The 23,554-nt window shown below is 34.5% G+C and overlaps 1 protein-coding gene across 1 annotated transcript in view; it reads left to right on the top strand.

The window, feature by feature from the left end:
• Positions 1-8,502, top strand: part of LOC139841092 (cytosolic sulfotransferase 13-like) — a 46,374-nt gene extending 37,872 nt beyond the window's left edge. Inside the window, exon 2 of the mRNA XM_071831324.1 lies at positions 7,650-8,502. Coding sequence (XP_071687425.1) covers positions 7,650-8,502 — 853 coding nt within the window. The remainder of the gene's footprint in view (positions 1-7,649) is intronic.
• The last annotated feature ends 15,052 nt before the right edge of the window (positions 8,503-23,554 follow it).

The following is a 23,554-nucleotide window of genomic DNA, read 5'->3' as shown; positions in this document are numbered from 1 at the left end:
AGTAAGTTTCGCGGAAACAAGTAAACTAGCAAGTTGTAGATTAGTCCTATTAGTGAATCCTACTCGGTCCGGTCTAGACTCACTAATGCAACCTAATTCCCTACAACCAATGCTCTGATACCAAATGTGACGCCCCGTACAAAACCATCGTGTACGATTCGTCAACAACATGATCTTTACACGGTCAAGTACTACATGCTATTTGAAAACCAGTTTGCATTCATAAAGACATAGCGTTTACAAAAGATAACGTGACACAAAGGTCGTTACAAAGTCATTATTTGAAAATAACATAAACTACGAATGCAAAAGAAAGGTTCCTTAATTGAGACATCTCTAAGATTATGCAGCGAAATTCTAGCACAACAGGTCCTTAACAGTAAGTCTAAACACCAAGACAGCATGTCTAAACAGCGGAAGCAACAAACCTCTAAGCACCTAAGAAAACATGCTTAAAAACGTCAACAATAATGTTGGTGAGCTATAGTTTTAGTTGTAACAGTAATGTAAGGTAGGCCACGAGATTTCAGTGTTCCAATACAGTATGAAATGTATATGTTTAACCGTGGGCACTTGGTAACTAACTTAACGTTTATAACCCCCTAAAAGTACACTTGGCGAGTGAGTATGTTTACGAAGTATTAAAAACCCGTTAAATGCTAGCGCGACTAGCCCGAGTGGGGATGTCAAACCCTATGGATCCATATCTAAGATTCGCGTTCACCGGTTCAAAAACCAATGACTAAACGTTACCGAGCTAAGGGGAAAGTTTATGCTGTTGTATAACCCACACATATATAAAGTTTAAGTACTCATGCCTAGTATGTAAAACATAAAAAGCGCATGTATTCTCAGTCCCAAAAATAGTTAAACTAAAAAGGGATGCTATAACTCACAGTGATAAGAGCGGTAAAGTTGATAATTAAAGTATGCGAGTAGTAAGTCGGTCCGAATGGTCGTCAACCTAAATCAAAGGTTACTAGGTCAGTAGGTTATCCTAATAAGTTTTAATAGTGTACAAAATAAGTTTAAGTGTCATCATCATCATCATCATCATCGTTCATCATCATAAAAGCTAAGTAAGTTTGACAAGAATAGAGATCGAAATAATAGGCTGACTTAGGTCAGCTGCCACGACCTCTACGTAAATTGAAAAGACGCGTAATTAGTGGCTATGGCTCCGTATATGAGTCCCCTAGTTGCTAACCAATTTACAGAACCAAACTCATCTTCGTTTGACCGTGGTGATGGTTTAAGTGCGAGTAGGTCAGAAATTTCAGCACAACGTTAATAGGGTGTAATGACTTTCGGAAGGCCATAAATCCTAAACCGTAACTCGTATTAGGACGAGGTCTGAACGGAAAATCATCTACTCGAACCAAACTAACTGAAAATCAACTTTCTAGTAGCCCAGGTTGTCTGATCAGATCCTGAAAACAGTAAGCAAGGTGCTCTGGTGGGGTTCCTAGTGCTTGATGCTCATCACGGTTCTCATCCTTGATGCTTGTAGCTTCAAGTGTACAAATCGTTGATGGGTTAGCATCACCTTGACCAAGATTCTACCATTAACACACAATATGTTAAGATCAAGTAAGAACACAACTCATTTAAGAGTCTTAGATGGATGATGAACCAAGGTTACATCATATCCTTAGTCTTAACACAATTACAAGTTACATTTACAACTAAAGCTACAAACTTTACTTCAATCAAGCAAGTATGAACATAATCTAAGTCAAATGAAGTGATGGAACCCTAAGCTAGAGAGTTTAGATCCCTTTCACACAAGTTTTAAGTTCACAAAGCTAGAAACTTGAACCTTTAGTGTTCTTGAAGAACTTGAAGCATAAAGCTTAGATCTTTAAGTTATATGAAGACCATAAACACAAGTTTTGATCTTTATAACAAAATAATGAGATCATAAGTTAGAAAACTTAGATCTAACAAAAGATATGAAGATCCAAGCTAGAAAGCTTGCATCTTGATTGTTCTTGAAGATCTTGAAGCATAAAGCTTGGATCTTTAAGTTACATGAAGATTACAAACACAAGTTTGAATCTTTATAAAAAAATAACAAGATTTAAAGTTAAAAGATATATATCTACAAAGTAGGTGAAGATTCAAAGCTATAAAGCTTGAATCTTCCATGTTCTTGAAAGATTTAAATCCCTGCTTGAATCTACAAGATGTAATCAAGATCAAAAGCTAAAAAGCTAGACCCATGATGATGATGATGATGATGAATTCGTGATGATGAGAAGGAGAAGAAAAAGAAAAATTCAAAATACTTACACTTTTAGAGAGAGAAAGAACTAGAGAGAATTAGAGAGTGTGTGTGTGTGAATTACAAATGAAAGCAAGTGTAAAATTGATGGAATAAGGCTAGTATTTATAGGTGAATGGGGGGTGAGGGTGGTGGTGGCGGCCGTGAATTTGGAGGGGGGACAAGGGGGACAAAAGTTTGCTTTTTAGTTAATGGTTGTATAAAGTTGATGCTTATGTTGGGATCTCATGCAACATTAAGGATAATACTTGACATAAATGCTAGTATGTTCCCTCTAATAAATGGGCATTTGTCTTACATATTAATGGGTCACTAGCTAATAATAATTGGGCTAATTAAATCGTCCGCTAACTAGTGTAGGGTGGGCTAAGGCCCAACAAGGTAGAAAGTCCAACAAGACTAACTAGTAAGCATAAGTAAATTACTACGCGTAATTAAGCATCCATAAACCCAAGTAATTATTATTATAAAATAATAATTAAGATTTCCTAGTCATAATATCCCGATTACGATAAAAGTTAAACGTGTACGCAGTACGCAGTTTGTTCGTAACGTCAAGTGACACTAACGGTCATAAAGGTTTCCGGTGATCAAGTTAAATATCCTACGTACTTAAAGGCACGTTTTAACACATAAATGAAAGTAAGCCATGTGTAAAAAGATTCCAGAGTATAAAGTAGCACAGTACGCATAAATACGCAGTTTCGCAAAAACACAAGGTACAAAAGAGAGTCGAAAAAGTCGGGTCGTTACACCCGACCTTCCACTCAACGAACCTTTACTAACAATTGCTCACTCTCATGGAGAAGAGTGACCAATCTGACACAATAATTGCATCGACCGCAATATCATCACTTCATCATAACCTTCGGTCTTAACCGAACATTAAGTCTTTCACCGGCTCGCCGGTCATCTTCACCCGTCTATCACCAGGGAAACCAGATTCGCTCATCCGTCACTTCATAGGAAGTATTTACCGCAATGCTCTCTAACTTCGACTTTCGCAACCACCGAATTACTATCACCCATCGATCACTATTGTAATCTCCGCTGCTTCCCAGGGTATCTCAAGGGAACCCTAAGCACAAAGTGATTACACCACTACCGGAGTTTGACATTTCACTAGTAGGTATAAAGAGGCACCTGACGCAGTGTCATGCAGACTCCCACCACAATCTACCGAAATTTAGAAAATCGATCTTTGGGTTTCATACACCCGATGTCACCCATTTCTCCACAATAATGACCCGAAGTCATACCTACCCGACAAACCTTACGGTTTATTGTCTTCTCGGAAGTTCCTAGCGATCACACGCTAGCCACAATTTCCACAAGGCCAAAACGATATAGCCTCACGAACCCTTTCATCTAACACCAAAGAGATGCTTGGAAACACCAAGTCTTACACCCTTCCGCACATCGGCACGACCACCACAACAAGGGATATTCCGTTAGGAATGTTACCCTATAATCCATAACACGCTAACACACTAACACAATCATCGTCATACGGGTCCCACTCCCATGAGTTTAATGACCCCAAGACTCCCCGATTCGCCAATTCCAAGGCGGCTTACAACTGGAATCCTTACACGATCCTCTAACCACATACTCTACCGAGTGCAACCCCAAACCATAATCATTAGACTTGTCGTATTCCATTACGGAATTTAAGTCCTCGACGCGCACACACACACATACAATAATCGGTCATCCTAGTTACGATGGGTAACTACAACCAATGACGATCTCAAATATTGCACCCACTACGTAGGGTGACTAATTATGCGCTGAACTCATGAGTTGGCTCACCCACTTAACTAACCGAATCCACCGTAACAATTTTAGACTCACAACAAATCTGATGTGACAACAAGCACATCACCCGAGACCACTATAACCTATGAACCAATGAAAGATTCCTAACTCGTCCCGATTCTACCCCAAGCATGCCACGTTTCCTCCGCTCGGTACTCGTTATGTCATGCTTGGTGTCAAGATACACGGTTGTAATAATGGTGATCAGTTACTATTACAATTGCATACCTTATCATTTTCGCATGGTCACGCAAAGTACTTTACCCGGACTGACGCGACATTCACACAAAATAACACGCGATAACTCCTAGTACCCGAATGACCAAAGTCCTTACCGCGAACTTGATCACTTCAAACAGCCAAACATGCGAATCTCTCCAATAGATTCATCCCTAGGACACCGCACCAAATAGATACATATATATATACACCAATATACAATATAGTAATAAACGTACACAAGTACACCACAACAAGTCAACCTACAACCTAGGTGACTATCACTGAAACAACGTCCAAGTTCGCCTACTTACATTAGACACTAGCTATCTAAGGCACTAATTTACACGCGAAATAAGGCCCCACATAATCACACCTTGGACAAGCAGAAGTCCTAGTTAGTCACCTACTCTAAGGCACTAACAAATCTCAATCTGACCCGTATTCCAACAAGTCCAGCAAATAATACGTAACTGTCAATAAGTCTAAGACTAGGCACCTATTCCAAGGTCACCTAATTCCCTTAGACTATGCTCTGATACCACTTGTAACGAATCAACCCGTTATCCAATCGAATACGCAGCAAAAGATTTTTTTTATTCAGAAGGGTGCGCGGCGCGCAACCCTTTAGGTGCGCGGCGCGCACAAGGCCTAGCAGCCTCTGTCCGGATTTTCCAAATTTTGATTAAAGATCTCCCACTTCCCGACACTTTTAGACGAAACGCTTTTCACAACACATTATAATAAACAAGACTAACACGTTCCAATAATAAAACGAGTTTTACGACACCGGGCCACGTCGGCCGTTTTACGACTTTCGTACAAAATGCAAGTTTCAATCCCAATTTACACTTAGACGAGTTAGGACTCTATAACCCAACCCGGTACCAAGAGCATAATCCCGGGGACTACCAAATCCCCAATCCGTGTCCGCATATCCAAAAGCTACCCCATCGAGCCCAAGCGCTCCTACGCAACTAGTCTAATAACTAGCTAGCCTCATAACAAAATACCTGAAAAAGGTAAACAACGAGAGGGGTAAGCATAAAGCTTAGTGAATGCAATAATTATACATATACATATATAATATGCCCACTTGCAGTCACTTACACACATACCGCATACATGCTAGCAATATAATTAGCAACCAGGGGCGGACCTATTAAGGGTCAGGGTAGGTCGCCCGCCCCCAGTGGATTTGCAATTTTTAGTGTAAATTTTTTCTGTTTTTCGATTTTGACCCCGGTGGAATTTTTTTTTGCCCCAAACTCTTCATATTTTGTCCCCAAACCTTCATATTTTGCTCCAAAACCTTAGTATTTTGCCCAAAAATCTCTAAACTTTGCTCAAAAACCTCTATATTTTGCTCCAAAATCTCCATATTTTGCCCCAAAAAATCTCTACGTTTATAATTTTTTTTTGCCCCCGGTGAAAAAATTTCCTGGATCCGCCACTGTTAGCAACCATCTCAAGTATAAGGCTAATAACCTCCAATATCGCAAGCTAGCATAACCAATAGCATATACTCAAACAATATAATATGCTACACTACAACACATACACAAATCATATGGTTAACCATTCTCGCGTCATGGTGCTACCGGCTCTTTGGTTCATGCCATACGCATCGGTTATGATGCTACCGGCTCTTTGGTTCACATCACAACCCGAGTCATACTCGCGCTAAAGTTCTACCGGCTCTTTGGTTCACACTCTAACAACTCGTGCCGTAGTGCTACTGGCTCTTTGGTTCACACTACAACACACATACTATGACACTACCGGCTCTTTGGTTCACATCATAGCAGAATCGCACATACTATGGCACTACTGGCTCTTTGGTTCATACCATAGCATACAAATAAATACATTATATACATACATATATAATCATTCCACTCAACTTGGAATGCCTGCACAAGTCATGTATACCATGATCTTCGTCCTCAAATCCGAGCAAGTAACCACCTATATCACACATAGGTACAATATACACATAAATAGCTATTCTCTAAAAGAGAACCCGAAACAAACTTCCCTTAGCTGAGGGATCACACCTTGCTCGCCAAAATCCGCCCATTTAACACCTAATGGACACAAACCAATTACCACTTCGGGTGGTAATTCAAACCAACACAACAAAGTACAATTTAACCCAAATCATACTTTACACCAATTAGATCAAACCTAGGTCTTAACACTAAATTACTACTTAGGTAGTAATCATTTCAAACACCGATTACACCAAAACCCCAACACGTGCAATATTGACCCATATTGCTTTTGACCACGTTTGACTTATGTTAAAATATCACTTTAACCCCAAAATTACTTCTCGCGAGTAATTACATCCAAAAACATTATTTAACACTTAACAAAAGCGTTTATCATCCATTTAATCCAAATTAGTGTCGTCATCAATTTTAACCCAATTCAATTTATCCATTTTGACTAAAGTCATAAAACTCCCAAAATCACTAACGACTAGTGATTATATTTTCAAAACACCAATTAATACCTAAATCAAGTATTTACATACTTTATTCACCAAAACTTGACTCAAAACCCATTTTGACACCAAACCAAGTCAACATCGATTTTGACTAGCAAAACTTGTTCTTAAGAACATCAAAGTCAGTAACAACCTTTCAATCTAGAGGTTTAACTCCCAAACCAAGACAAATACTTCTAAATTCATCATCAAACCCTAAACCCACAATAATTGGGTTCACTTACACTAGCAATACAACTAAAAACCCCAATTTCATGAGAAATGGGGTTTATAACCCTAACTAGCTCAAACCCCAAACATGAACAAGAATCATAAACAACAAAATTCGGAGTTAGAACTTACCAACACTACTAAAACGTAGCCGTGCACGAGGTGAACAACCTTAACTCATGTACCTTAACCCGAGTCACCCTCCTTCTTCTCCAAATAGAGCTTTCCCTCTCTAAAACTCTTCCTCTCTCTAGGGTTTGAACATGAGAGAGTTGTGGATGTGAAAGTGATCTATAATGGGATCCAAATTTGCCAATAAGGCTACAGATCCGTCCTCAAGTGAAAAGACCAAAAAGCCCATCATTTAACTCAAATAGAAAAAGGCAGAAAACTGTCCCAGGTGGGGTGCGCGGTGCTCACCCTTGAATGTGCGCGGCGCGCACAAGGGTCTAAACAGATTCTGAAGTTCAGGGACTGATTCTGACAAATCCTGATTCTGATGTAAATTCTGAAAATGCAGAAGTGTTAGGTAGACCTTTTGTGGCGCTTTCTGGTGCACACATTTTCTGACACCTTCAGGAACATTTCCTGACGCACAAAATTCAGGGTGTTACACGGATTTATATCAATTGGAACCGTGATGGCCGCACAAGAAACTTTCCAAGCTAACCCATATGATATTTACTTAGCCACACTACCAAAATCAGGCACCACATGGCTTAAGGCCCTTGCATTTGCTATTGTGAATCGAACCAAGTACAAAACCAACTCTCTTTCAACTCACCCCTTACTCATCTCTAATCCACATGATTGTTTACCTTTCATTGAACATGAAGTACTACGAACAAGGCCTACTTACGCCGATTTGAGCGATGCACATCTCTTTGCCACTCATATACCTTACCCTTCATTGCCTAAATCCATTATCGATTCTGGTTGTCGCGTAGTTATTTATATCTGTAGAAACCCTAAAGGTGTTTTAATTTCCTGGTTTCACTTTATTAATAAGTTGATAGAAAAGTCTTATGGTTCACTTATAATTGAAGAGGTGTTTGAGAGGTTTTGCAAAGGTATGACACCGTGCGGGCCTTACTGGGATCATGTGAAAAGTTACTACAAAGCAAGTTTAGAACATCCAACTAGGATTATGTTTTTAACATATGAGAACATGATAAATGATTCTGAAAATAATGTAAAACGTCTAGCAGAGTTCTTGGGCTATCCTTTTACAGAGGAAGAAAAAGCTAATGGTGTGTTGCAAGAGATTGTGAAGCTATGCAGCTTTGAAAATCTAAGTGAGGTTAACAAGAATGGAAAGACATGTGGGGGCGTACCTAAAAATGCTTTTTTTAGACAGGGAAAAGTTGGAGATTGGAGTAACTATCTCACCGATGAAATGAGTAATGTTATAGACCAAATTACCCTCGAAAAGTTTAATGGTTTTGATATCACATTCTAATCAAGCTAGGGATATATTGTATGGTTTCTACTTATTGTTGTTGATTATCAGTATTATTATAAAATTAAATAAACTAGTGATTTGTGTTACTTTCTCTTATCAATAATTACTTTAGTTTGTTCATTAGCTTTTGGTTGACCGCGACAGAACAAATTTTGTGGCAATCACTATATTTTTCACGCAAAGGCCTTCTCCTTAACCATCATTTAGCCCTAACAAACAAATAATGAACCAATGAGTGAGTCAGTGGTACCGATTGCATTAGAAATTGCGTTCTATATACGAAAGTCTTGCTAAATATTAGCGTGAGCTTGACCCTTGTTCCCATCACATATGAGTCTCAGTGGAGGTCTTTTACACACATCAAACTTTTTTGGGGTGTGGTTGGTGGATTTCAATAAAAGTACAATGTTAAGATGTCCTTGTGATCAGCCTAAAATCTATAATTTTGCTAAAAATAAAACAAATAATGATAGTGTTTGAATCGTCACTACTAGTTTTAACTTGATTTATATAACCGGTGGTGAGTAGTGAATCATGAGAAAACATGTAAGCCGCTTATCTCTTGAATCTCCTACCATTTTCTACCATCAATTATAAAATTCCTTACACCCGTATATATAAACATCCACTCAACTACTTCATTTTACGTGTCTCCAATTGCCTCTTTTATCCTCACCTCATCACCATGAATAAACTAGCTCCACAGTCCACCATCTGCATTTTCCTCGGATATCCCTTCGACCACCGTGGCTATCGATGCCTCGACCTCTCCACAAACAAAATCATTCTGTCCAGCCACGTCACCTTCCATGAAACTGAACAAACATAGAGATAAATCTTTCAATCACAAGAAGCAAAACTTCCAATCACAAGAAGTAAAATAAACTAAACAAGATTCACAATCGAATGATTATGAACCAGTACAAACCAAATCACACAGTAATTCTCACAAACAAGTTCAACAGTTTTATAGCTGATCAACACTCACAGTAATTACAGCTTTGAAGGTTCAAGATCAAAAAACCCTAGAATGAAAAACGAGAGAGAATGAAACAGATGCATGCAGAAAACAATAATAATAAATTATAAAATAAATTAGAATATATATAAAAAACAAATTAATTGCAGAGAACTCCTTGAAGTCTTGTTTAGCTTCCAGCACCAATCTTTTCATTTTTGCAATTCAGCCACCAAACTTCAAGTATAGAATTGACAACTTCAGTCCCTGCACATTCTTAATCCAGAAGTAAATACAAGAACAAATTAAAAAATGTTTAGATAAATGATGTATAATTCAATATCCCCCTTAATCTGAACATTTTTAGAAAATGTTGAACAGTGTAAGTGATCACAAAACATACTATGTTGTGTTCCATTTAAACCCCTTGTAAAAATATCAGACACATTTTCAGAAGAAGTAATCAAATGAGTTTCCAAAATTCCAGAACTAATTTATCTCTAACAAAATGTAAATCAACTTCAATATGTTTAGTTCTTTCATGAAATACAGGATATTTTGCAATTTGTAAAGCTGATTTACTATCACAAAAATACTTTAACAGGTAAATCAACCTTAATTTTTAAATCATTCAAAAATTTTAAGATCCAAATTATTTCACAAGAAATTGAGGCAAGTGCTCTGTATTCAGCCTCAGCTGAAGATCTTGAGACAGAAGATTGTTTTTTGCTTATCCAATAAACTAAATTATCACCAAGATAAATGCAAAAACCAGTCACAGACTTTCTCAACATATTACTTTTAGCATAATTAGAATCAACAAATGCAGATAAAGTTATGTCATTAAATTTCTTAATAGTAATTTCTTTACCTAGTTATCCTTTCAAATACCTTAAAACTCTTAAAGCAGCTTTCATGTGAGAATTTAAAGGAGCATGCATATATTGACTAAGACAGTATACATAATAAGCAATATATGATCTTGTTAATGTAATATAGATCAATTTACCAATCAACTTTTAATATTCACTTATATTACCAAGCAAAAAATCTGTACTTGAGTGATCATCTTTATTAGAAAAAACAATACCAGATTTTAAAGGAGTAACAGCAGGGTTACTAGCCAATGTACCAAACTCAGATAAAACTTCTAAACAATATTTCCTTTGACAAAGAACAAAATAGTTATCATTTTCAATAAGTTCTAATCCAAGAAAATACTTAAGTTTTCCTAGATCTTCAAATTTAAACTTAGGTTTAAGAAAACTCTTACATTCACTAATAGCAGCATCAGAATTACCAGTAATGATTATGTCATCAACATAAACAAGCAAATAAACATAGTCACTGCCATTAATCTTAACAAATAATGAATAATCATTCACACTTTGTTTAAAACCATATTCAAACAAAACATCACAAAATTTTTCATTCTCTTTCCTAGGAGCTTGTTTTAGACCATATAAGGATTTAACAAGTTTACACACTCTAGTATCACTTTTATCAAAATATCTGGTAAAGACATGTAAACATCTTCTGTTAAGTCACCATAAAGGAAAGCATTATTAATATCAACCTGATATAAGGACTAGTTATTTTTACAATTAATAGATAAGATAATTCTAACAGTAACCATTTTAACAATAGGAGAAAAAGTTTCATCAAAGTCTAAACCTTCTCTTTGGTTAAAACCTTTAGCTACTAATCTAGCTTTATATCTATCTATATCACCTGTAGACTTATAATTAATCATATATACCCATTTGCTAACAATAGGTTTTCTACCTAAAGGTAAATCAGTTAAAATCTAAGTATTGTTTCTATTTAAAGCCTCCATTTCTTCATTCATGGCATTAACCCAGTTTTGATCTTGACAAGCCTCTTTGAATGCTTTAGGTTCATGGCCTTTATTTAAACTTGTGATGACACAGAAATTTTTAGACCCAATTTAGAATAGTTTAAGTAACTATTGATATTATACTTAACATTATTGTTTAGTACATAATCTTTGAATTTGAAGGAAGATTAGTTTGTCTACTTGACCTTCTTAATTGAGGTGTACAGTTATGTAAATTATCAGTAAAATTTCCCTCAGGGACAGTTTGTGTATCAATACCATCATAATTGGATGTTGCAGGTACACCATTACTTTGTGACTCAATTGATTCATTAAGTAAGGCATGATTGCCATCATCCTTAGTAGTATCTCTCCCTTCATCATTGGGACTTACAGACTTAGTGGACTCATAATCATTAATTTTATTTTCTTGTTTTAAAAACAGAATCTAATTTAAAAGGAAAAATATTTTCATAAAACTTAACATCTCTTAAAAAAAAGCTTTTATCATCTAAACAAAACAATTTATAACCCTTTTAAAAATTTGAATATCCCAGAAAAATGAATTTTAAAGCTCTACTAGAAAATTTGTCATAATTATTTAAAACAGTAGCAAAATAAAGACAACCAAAAGTCCTTAAATGGGAGAGATTAGGAAATTTTCCATAAATAAATTCATAGGGACACTTGCCAGACAAAACAGAAGAAGGAACCCTGTTAATCAAATAAGTAGTAGTTAGAATACATTCAGACCACAAATACAAAGGTAATCCCCCCTGAAACATAAGGGATCTGGCAATATTTAAAAGATGCCTATGTTTCTTTTCAGCAATTCCATTTTGTTGTGGGGTGTAAGTACAAGAAGTTTGGTGTATAATGCCTTTATCCTTAACAAAACTACTCATTTTATTATTTAAAAAATTATGTTTCATTATCACTTCTAATGATTTTAATTGTTTTACCAAACTGATTTAAAATTAGGTTATAAAACAGTTCAAAACAACCAAAAACTTTCTCTTTTATTTTTAATAAGTAAGTCCAGACGGTCCTTGAAAAATCATCAACAATAGTTAGAAAATACTTAAACCCCTCTTTACTTTTTACTCTATAAGGACCCCGAGTGCCTAGATAAATTAAGTCACCTAAGTCGTTAGTTTTATGGTCACTTAAAGGAAACGGATCTCTTGTCTTGTTTTGCTTTGTGACATGTTTCACATGGTTCATTATTGTCATTAATCTTGTTAAAACCAAGTTTATCACTTAATTCATTTAAAGCCTGGTTAGCATGATACCTAGTCTTTCATGCCATAGTTTATGTTTAGAAAAATTTGAATAAATCATATTGCACTTAAACATCTTACCATTAAAACTTTCATCATAGAAGTAAAGACCATCAAAATTACTACCAGTCCCCATCAGTCTTTTTTGTATTAAATTCTGAATATAACTTTTATTTGAATCAAAACTAACAACTAAGTTGCTATCTTTAATCATTTTATTCACAGACAGTAAACTAACACAGTATTGAGGGATAACCAACACATCATACAGTTCAATATTACTAGACAATTTTAAGTTTCTAATTTGTAGAATTCTAGCAACGGTGCCATTTGGATTATTTACAGTTAAATTTAAATCAGAAACATCAATAACTTTTTAACTTTTGAGAATTTGAAACCATGTTCGGTTTGCACCTGAATCAATTATCCATCCTTTTGAACCAATTTTATATTGAAAACTGTATGAAGAGAAAAAATTATCAAAATGTGAGTTAAAAAAACACATTATTTTTTTTGTATACTACCTGACATATTTGACTCCACTTGATTGTAAACATGTTTCTCATTAATAAGGTTAAGAAGCTTCATAATCTGATCGCTAGTAAATTGCACATTAGTACCACAAGAATCATGTTTATCAGTAACACAATTATTACTATTAAACCTAGGAGTACCTTGATTAAATGGTTTCTTAATGTAACCTGGTAGATATTTTTATTAATTCAAAACATCTCTCTATAGTGTGACCAAGCATGTTGCAGTTAGTACACTTCAAAGGTGGATTTTTATATTTTTTCTTGTCATTAGTAGGATTATTACTATTAACAAAATTAGCAGTTTTAGAATTAAAAGCAGATGATTGTGTTTTATTAACATTGAACTAGATGAAGTATGCATTCTGTGAAACTCATCCCTCGAAATAATAGAAAATGCAGTTTTAACAGAAGGAACAGGATCAGAAGTAAGAATTTGACTCCTAATAGGCACATAAACATCTTCAAGACCCATTAAAAACTACGTAAGCTTTAGAAATTGATTATGTTCTTGAAATAATTTATTAGCAGACACAATATCATCAATTTTAATCAAACAATGGTTGACCAGATTGACTACATAGCATTCAACTTATGATAGTAATCAGACAATGGTTGACCAGATTGACTTCATGAATTAATTTTTTGATATAGTTTAAATGTAACAGAAGCATCTATTTTATCATAGGTTTCTTTTAACTCATTCCAAACAGATTCAACAGTTTAAGAAAAAAATTGACCATTGTACACATCTTCAGATAGTGACACTAAAATCCAAGTAAGAATCACAGAATTACACATATCCCATTGACCTAATAACACTTCATCATCTTCATACTCATATCTAACACATGTATCATCAATGAAACCTAGTTGTTTTTTGTTTGTAAAGCAAGTTTCATAACACATAACCACTGATAATGCTAAAAACGAACATATATTTCATAGCATTATCCCTCAAGAAAGACAAGCTTTTAGTTGCAATTGTTCTATTTACAAGTGATATTCGTTTAAATAATAAAAGGTGAAGACAAAAGACAGATTCGACGAATTGAAGACGCAAATGACCAAAAAGCTCAAAAGTACAAAGTACAATCCAAGAGGTTCAAATTATTGATGAGAAACGTCTAAAAGTTACAAGAGTACAAGCCGCAAAACGCAAAGTATAAGATATTAAATAGTACGAAAGGACGTTCGAAAATCCGGAACCGGAACCAGAGTCAACTCTCAACGCTCGACGCAACGGACTAAAAATTACAAGTCAACTATGCACATGAATATAATATAATATATAATTAATTCTTAAAATTATATATATATATATATATATATATATATATATATTATTACTTAATAAAAACGTCGGCAAACTAGGAGACAAACGAATGTGAGCTGGATTCCCATGCCATGCGATCGCATGGCCAGAAGGCATAAATGCCATGCGATCGCATGGAGCAAAAAAGTTGGCCACATCTATAAATTTTGCAGTTTTCAGCCGATTTATGTACTCTTTTTTCATCAATCTATCTCTCAAGATATATATATATATATATATATATATATATATATATATATATATATATATATATATATATATATATATATATATATATATATATATATATAATTTTAATTTTAATTTTAATTTAATAATAATAAGGGTATGTTAGCGAATGCTGTAAGTGTGTAAGTCGAAATTCTGTTCGTGTAACGCTACGCTATTATTAATCATTGTAAGTTATGTTCAACCTTTTTAAATTAATGTCTCGTAGCTAAGTTATTATTATGCTTATTTAAGCCGAAGTAATCGTGTTGTTGGGCTAAAATATTAAGACGGGGTAATTGAGCTTTGTACCATAATTGGGGTTTGAACAAAAGAATGACACTTGTGGGAATTAGACTATGGGCTATTAATGGGCTTTATATTTGTTTAATTGAATGATAGTTCATTAATTTAATATAAAGATTTACAATTTGCCGTACCTATAAATAACCATATACACTCGATCGGACACGATGGGCGGGATATTTATAAGTACTAATAATCGTTCATTTAACCGGACACGGGAATGGATTAATAGTAAATGGACTTATTAAAACAGTGGTGAATTACATACAAGGAAAATTGGTGTAATTATAGTTTAAGTCCCCAATTAGTTGGAATATTTGACTTCGAATATAAGGATAATTTGACGAGGACACTCGCACTTTATATTTATGACTGATGGACTGTTATGGACAAAAACCAGATGGACATATAGAATAATCCAGGACAAAGGACAATTAACCCATGGTAATAAACTAAAATCAACACGTCAAACATCATGATTACGGAAGTTTAAATAAGCATAATTCCTTTATTTCATATTTCATCGCACTTTTAGTTACTGTCATTTTATTTAAATGCACTTTTAATTATCGTACTTTTTAATTATCGCAATTTTATTTATTGTCATTTTATTTATCGCATTTTTATTTATCACACTTTAATTATTGTCATTTACTTAACACTTTAAATTAAGTTATATTTATTTTTAATATTTTACATTAGGTTTTAACTGCGACTAAAGTTCTAAAATCGACAAACCGGTCATTAAACGGTAAAAACCCCCTTTTATAATAATAATACTACTTATATATATTTATATATTTACAAATATAGTTTTAAAAATATAGCGTTAAACTTGGCTAGCTCCCTGTGAAACAAACCGGACTTACTAAAAACTACACTACTGTACGATTAGGTACACTGCCTATAAGTGTTGTAGCAAGGTTTAGGTATATCCACTCTATAAATAAATAAATAAATAACTTGTGTAAAATTGTATCGTATTTAATAGTATTTCATAACAAATATATAACTATTTCGTATACACATCTACGCACATCAAGTATTTTTGGCGCCGCTGCCGGGGACTCAAACAAAGCCGAAAGCGAAACGCTATATAGAAAAAAAAATTAATTTACTTTTGTAAAAATACATTTTAAAAATACAAAAATATAAAAAGAAAAACAAATATATATATATATATATATATATATATATATATATATATATATATATATATATATATATATATATATATAATTAAGAGTTTGCTTAAAATATACTAAATTATAAAATATTTCTATTTCTATTTTAGTTTGTAAAAATATAAGTTTTTATTTATTTTATATAAATACTTTATATAATTATAAAACAGAAAATTAAAAACAGAAAAAAAAAGTAAAAAAAAAATATACGGGCCTGACACTGTTGCAGCCCAGACTTCTGGCCCGGATCCAAGAGTCATGCGATCGCATGACCCAGAGACGTAAACATCATGAGATCGCATGAGATAACCTGACACGCTGGTCTGAACCTGGTACTGCATTAATTACGATTATTATTAATTATTCTTATTATTAAACCCTAATTAGGGTTTATATTTTATATTAATTAGTTTAGTTTATTTATTTTTTGTATTTTTAAGTTTAATTAGTTTTATTAATTATATAAATTAATACTTTTATAAAATAATAATATAAAAATAATATTTTTATAAAAAATTGTATTTTTATAACTTTAGTTTTATTTTTATATTTTGTATCTTTTTAATCGTTAATTCGTAATATTTATATTTATCGCTCGTAATTAGTTTTTAATTTAGTATTTTGCCATAGTTATTTTTATTTCTAGACTCTTAGGCTTTACCGTAAAATTCCTTAAGTGCTTTTTCTTTAAATTAAAATTTAGATGCTTTAAAATTTTACAACGTCACTCATCGCTTTAATATTTAATAGACTTTAGTACCTTTTTAAGTGATTACCGTTTTGGATATAGAATTCCTTTTAAGCTTTAATACCTTTAGACGTAAGTTTTAAAATTTTTATTTAGACTTTTAAGTTTCGACGCGCTACGCTGCATTTTTTTTTTTGACCTTTTATTTTTCGACGTTTTTCGACGCACTCTTTTTCTTTCTTATTTCTCGACGCTCTATTTTTAGGATATAGAATTTCCTATTTCTTCTCTAAAATTTCAATGAAAAATTATTTTAAGTGGTTAAATTGATAGACATCCAAAATTTTCTGGTTCGTAGTAATAGTTGGATTTGTTAGTGGCGAGTTGTGGGCTTCCGATTTAAAGGTCCTGGCTACCTGCTGCATCTATTGACTATTCGAAACGTGAGCAAAATCAGAAAAGTCTATTAATTTGATAACGTATATAATTTTTATCTTTTATAACTAATAGGATATTCAGTGAATGCACCGAGCAAAACGTTCACCACCTTTTATACGTTCACCACCTGTAACTCGATCAAAACATCTAGCCAATATTGTTGCCGTTGATTTTTCTTTAGAATCGTCATCCAGTCGACCAAGTACTCCAATTCAAATTTCCGATAATCCATTTTTTGAACCCGACTTCACAATTGAGAATCCGGAGGATATTCAGGGACAATTCAGAGATCCTGAACCATTAATCATTCCTCCTGAACCACCAATCATTCAAACAGAGATTGTCGAGGAACAAACCATTAAATCATAATCCTCTAGTGATTCAGATTCAACAAATTCAATCATGGAGAATCTGGAACCTCTAAGTATGGAAGACCGAATGAGAGCTAAACGCACTGGCCAAGGTCACGCAATTACTCAACCAGACATTAATGCGCCAGATTATGAAATCAAAGGACAAATCCTACACATGGTAACTAATCAATGCCAATTTAGTGGTACACCGAAGGAATATCCAAACGAACATCTTAGTACCTTTAATAGGATCTGTACTTTATTTAAGATCAGAGAAGTGGAGGATGAACAGATCTATCTCATGTTATTTCCCTGGACTTTAAAGGGAGAAGCCAAAGATTGGTTAGAATTGTTACCTGAAGGGGCAATTGATACATGGGACGTTTTAGTTGAAAAATTTCTTAAACAATTCTTTCCAGCATCTAAAGCCGTGAGACTTCAAGGAGAAATTGTTACGTTCACGCAAAAGCCAAATGAAACTCTATATGAGGCGTGGACAAGATTTGGAAAGTTGTTAAGAGGATGTCCTCAACATGGTTTAGACACTTATCAAATAGTACAAATATTCTACCAAGGATGCGACATCACTACAAGAAAAGACATCGATATAGCAGCTGGTGGTTCCATTATGAAGAAAACCACAACTGAAGCTTACAAAATTATTGATAACACTGCTTCCCACACACATGAGTGGCACCAAGAAAAAGATATCGTTAGATCATCTAAAGCAGCTAGAGCCGATTCTAGCCATGACTTTGATTCCATTTCCGCAAAGATAGATGCTGTCGAGAGACGAATGGAAAAGATGACTAAAGATATTCACTCAATACGAATTAGTTGTGAGCAGTGTGGAGGACCACATTTGACAAAAGATTGTCTCAGTATTGAACAAACAATGGAACAAAGAGAGAATATTTCATACATGAACCAAAGGCCTGGAAATAATTATCAGAATAATTATCAACCGCCAAGACTAATTTACAATCAAAACCAGAATTATAACCGAAATGTTCCATGCAACAATCAACAAGGTCCTAGCAATCAACAAGTATCCAACAATACTTACAATCAGCAAAGACCTATTTTTCAAAATAAACCACCACAAACCGATGATAAAAAGCCAAATTTAGAAGATATGATGTCGAAGCTAGTTGAATCTCAAACTCAATTTTTCACATCTCAGAAACAAACTAATGAACAAAATGCTCAAGCATTTAGAAATCAACAAGCTTCTATTCAAAATTTGGAACAAGAAGTAAGTAACCTAGCAAGTTTGATAGGTGAAAGAAAACTGGGAAGTCTACCTAGTGATACAAATGCTAACCCCCGGAATGAAACAGCTAAAGCCATTACCACAAGAAGTGGTATTACACTTAAACCACCTGAAATGCCTGTAATTTCTAACGACTCTATTCCTACTCCACAAGAACGACAATCTAAACAAGATAAGGAAACAGAAGCGGTAGTTGAAAAGGTTAATGAAGATAACACAGTTAAGGCTAAACCTTATGTTAAACCATACCAACCACCACTTCCTTACCCGAGTAAAATGAGAAAAGAAAGACTTGAAGCCGAGCAATCCAAATTCTTGGATATGTTTAAACAAATAAATGTCAATCTTCCTTTCATTGATGTAATTTCAGGAATGCCTAGATATGCTAAATTCTTGAAAGATCTAATCACAAATAGAAAGAAAATGGAAGAACTCTCGGTTGTTACAATGAATGATAATTGTTCTGCAGTGCTGTGGAATAAGATACCAGAAAAACCTTCAGATCCAGGAAGTTTCACGATTCCATATTTTCTGGGTAGTCTTAGTTCAATAGAAGCATTGGCAGACTTAGGTGCTAGTATAAATTTAATGTCGTATTCACTATACGCTAAACTAGACCTTGGAGAATTGAAACCAACACGAATAAGCATACAACTAGCCGATTGATCAGTAAAATATCCTAGAGGGATAATGGAGAACATGCTAGTTAAAGTTGGTACTTTAGTATTTCCAGTAGATTTTGTTATTCTGGACATGGAAGAAGATTCTCGAGTTCCTCTCATATTAGGAAGACCATTCTTAAACACGGCTAAAGCAATAATAGACGTGTTCGGCAAGAAACTGACCCTAAGTATAGAGGACGGGAGTGTTACCTTTTCAGTTGATAGAGCCATGCAACAACCGCAATCTGCAGATGATGCATGTTATTATATTTAAACTATAGATTCACATGCAGAATTGTTAGAAGAATTTCCAGAATTACAAGGAACAAGAGAATGTTCTTTAGGAGAAGGAACTGAACCAATTGATGAAACTGAAATGTTAGCTACACTCATGGCTAATGGATATGAACCAACAACAGAAGAAATTCAAATGCTAAAAGAAGAAGACAGATATCGATACAAATCATCGATAGAAGAACCACCGACATTAGAGTTAAAGCCACTTTCGAACCATTTGGAATACGCTTATTTACATGGTGAATCTGAATTACCTGTAATAATATCGTCTTCTCTTACGGAAAATGAAAAATCTCAACTCATTTCTGTGCTAAAAGCTCATAAACCAGCTATTGCATGGAAGATTCATGACATTAAAGGAATAAGTCCTTCGTATTGCACAGATAAAATTCTGATGGAAGAAGGTCATAAAACGTATGTGCAACGCCAACGAAGACTAAATCTTAATATGCAAGATGTTGTTAAGAAAGAAATTATAAAACTACTAGATGCAGGTTTAATTTATCCAATCTCTGATAGTCCATGGGTAAGCCCAGTTCAATGTGTACCTAAGAAGGGTGGCATGACTGTCATCACAAATGAAAAAAATGAGCTTATTCCTACTAGGACTGTAACAGGATGGCGTATTTGTATAGATTATAGAAAATTAAATGACACCACCAGAAAAGATCACTTTCCCTTACCTTTCATTGATCAAATGTTGGAAAGATTAGCCGAAAATAGTTACTATTGTTTTTTTGACGGTTTTTCCGGATATTTTCAAATTCCAATAGCACCCGAGGACCAAGAGAAAACCACGTTCACGTGCCCTTATGGTACTTTTGCTTACAAACGCATGCCATTTGGACTTTGCAACGCCCCTGCAACCTTTCAAAGGTGCATGATGGAGATTTTTCACGACATGATAGAAGAATGCATGGAAGTATTCATGGATGACTTTTCAGTCTTCGGTGATACATTTGAATCATGTCTAGTTAATCTTGAACGAATGCTTATTATATGCGAACAATCAAATCTAGTACTTAATTGGGAGAAATGTCATTTCATGGTTAAAGAAGGCATCATTCTTGGTCATAAAATTTCAAAGGAAGGAATTGAAGTGGATAGAGCTAAAGTAGATGTAATTGCTAAACTTTCACATCCCACCAATGTTAGAGGAGTTAGGAGTTTTCTAGGGCATGCCAGTTTTTACCGACGTTTCGTAAAAGATTTTTCTAAAATTGCCATTCCTATGAATAAACTCCTAGAAAATGATGCTCCATTCATCTTTTCAGATGAATGCATCAAATCTTTTAATATTCTTAAAGAAAAACTCGCTAATGTGCCAATCATGATAACTCCAAATTGGAATCTACCATTTGAACTTATGTGCGATGCAAGTGATTTTGCAACGGGAGCCGTTTTAGGACAAAGGATTGAAAAAAGATTTCAACCTATTTATTATGCTAGTAAGACGTTACAAGGAGCACAAACGAATTATACAACTACTGAAAAAGAACTCCTTGCCATTGTCTTTGCTTTTGACAAATTTCGTTCATATCTCGTTCTAGCTAAAACAGTGGTCTATACCGACCATTCTACTCTTAGATACCTATTTTCGAAAGAAGATACCAAACCAAGATTAATCTGTTGGATCTTACTCTTACAAGAGTTCGATATTGAAATCCGAGACAAAAAGGGAGCAGAAAATCTCGCCGATGATCATCTTTCTCGTCTTGAAAATCCCGAATTAGAAGTTCTAAATGAATCGGCTATACAAGATAACTTTCCTGATGAATATCTATTGAAGATAGATTATAGTGAAATTCCATGGTTTGCAGACTATGCAAACTACTTAGTATGTGGATTCCTTGAAAAAGGGTTGTCATACCAAAAACGAAAGAAATTCTTTAGTGATATAAAACACTATTTTTGGGAAGATCCACATTTATTTAAAAGTTGTCCCAATGGAATAATACGCCGATGCGTATTCGGAGATGAAGCCAGTCAAATCTTAAACCATTGTCACACAGGACCAACAGGAGGGTATTATGGGCCTCAACTCACAGCAAGAAAAGTTTATGATGCTGGATTCTATTGGCCTACAATTTTCAAAGACGCACACCTTCTTTGCAAATCATGTGATGCATGTCAAAGGGTCGAAAAAATAAGTCAACGTGATGAAATGCCACAAAATGTCATTCAAGTATGTGAAGTATTTGACGTTTGGGGTATTGACTTTATGGGTCCATTTCCAAAATCTCATAATAATCTTTACATTCTCGTTGCCATTGATTATGTATCTAAATGGGTGGAAGCACAAGCTCTCCCAACTAACGATGCACGAGTTGTAGTCAACTTCTTAAAACATCTTTTTGTAAGGTTTGGAACACCGAAAGCTTTAATAAGTGATCGGGGTACTCATTTTTGTAATAATCAACTTGAGAAAGTTCTCAAAAGATATGGAGTAACTCATAAAATCTCAACCGCTTATCATCCACAAACAAGTGGACAAGTTGAAAATACCAACCGAGCATTAAAACGTATTCTAGAGAAAACCGTAGGATCAAATCCGAAGGAACGGTCCATGAAATTGGAGGATGCACTCTGGGCTTTTAGAACAGCCTACAAAACTCCAATTGGTACCACACCTTTTAAACTCGTTTACGGAAAAGCATGTCATCTTCCAGTAGAAATTGAACACAAAGCATTTTGGACTTTGAAGACATGTAATCTTGATTTACATGAAGCCGGACGTCTACGGTTAAGTCAATTAAACGAATTAGAAGAATTAAGACATGAAGCATATGAAAATTCGTTAATCTATAAGGAAAGAACGAAGAAATGGCATGATAAAAGAATCAGAAGTTCAAAAGAATTTAAAGAAGGAAACAGAGTTCTTCTTTTCAATTCACGATTCAAGCTATTTCCTGGAAAATTGAAATCAAGATGGTCTGGACCATTCATAGTCAAAAGAGTTTTCTCGTACGGAACAGTAGAATTAATAAATTCAAATGGGATTGAATTTAAGGTTAATGGTCACAGAGTTAAACATTACATAGATAGTCCAATGGAAATTGAAGATGAAGTTAATCACAATTTCGACACCACAGCTAACTAAGTGTGGGAAGGTTCGAATCTTTTTAGGATAATATATATTTCTGTTAGAGTTAGATATTCTGTTTTCGTGTAGTTTTCGAGAATGGAATCCAAATGGTCTTTCCCTAGCAGACTCTAAAGAACTAGTCTTCTCCCTCCATTCTGAATTTTTATTTTTTTTAGGTTTTACGAGATGAAGAATTCCTTTGATTTGAACCATGGTCTAATGCTACATGCTATGATTACTAAACGTAATAATGACACCCTTCCGAGTGAATTGGTATCATTCATAAGAGGCAAAATGGACGGAGTAAGAAAAGAACTTAGGAAAGATTATCATAAGATACATTTTGGTAAAGGAAAATCAAAATCCGCAACAAAAAGAAGAGCACAACACCTTGAAAGATGTTATAAATGCGGAAAATGGTCACACGAAGGTAAATGTTCGAACAATCAAACATATTCAAATACTGAATTTGTTACTCTATGCAGAGAAGGACCGTTCATATGTTTAGAAGAAAAGATATTGAAGAATCGAGGTTACGCTTATGTAGCTATGGAAAACCAAATCACACGACTCTCTTATGAGTCGGCTAAAGCAGGTCTCTGAGAATTCTTT

This window comes from Rutidosis leptorrhynchoides, chromosome 4 (assembly GCF_046630445.1).
Source record: "Rutidosis leptorrhynchoides isolate AG116_Rl617_1_P2 chromosome 4, CSIRO_AGI_Rlap_v1, whole genome shotgun sequence".
In the NCBI taxonomy this organism is placed as follows: domain Eukaryota; kingdom Viridiplantae; phylum Streptophyta; class Magnoliopsida; order Asterales; family Asteraceae; genus Rutidosis; species Rutidosis leptorrhynchoides.
The sequence above is the reverse complement of the archived record's forward strand: the minus strand, read 5'-3'. Positions and strand labels throughout refer to the sequence as shown.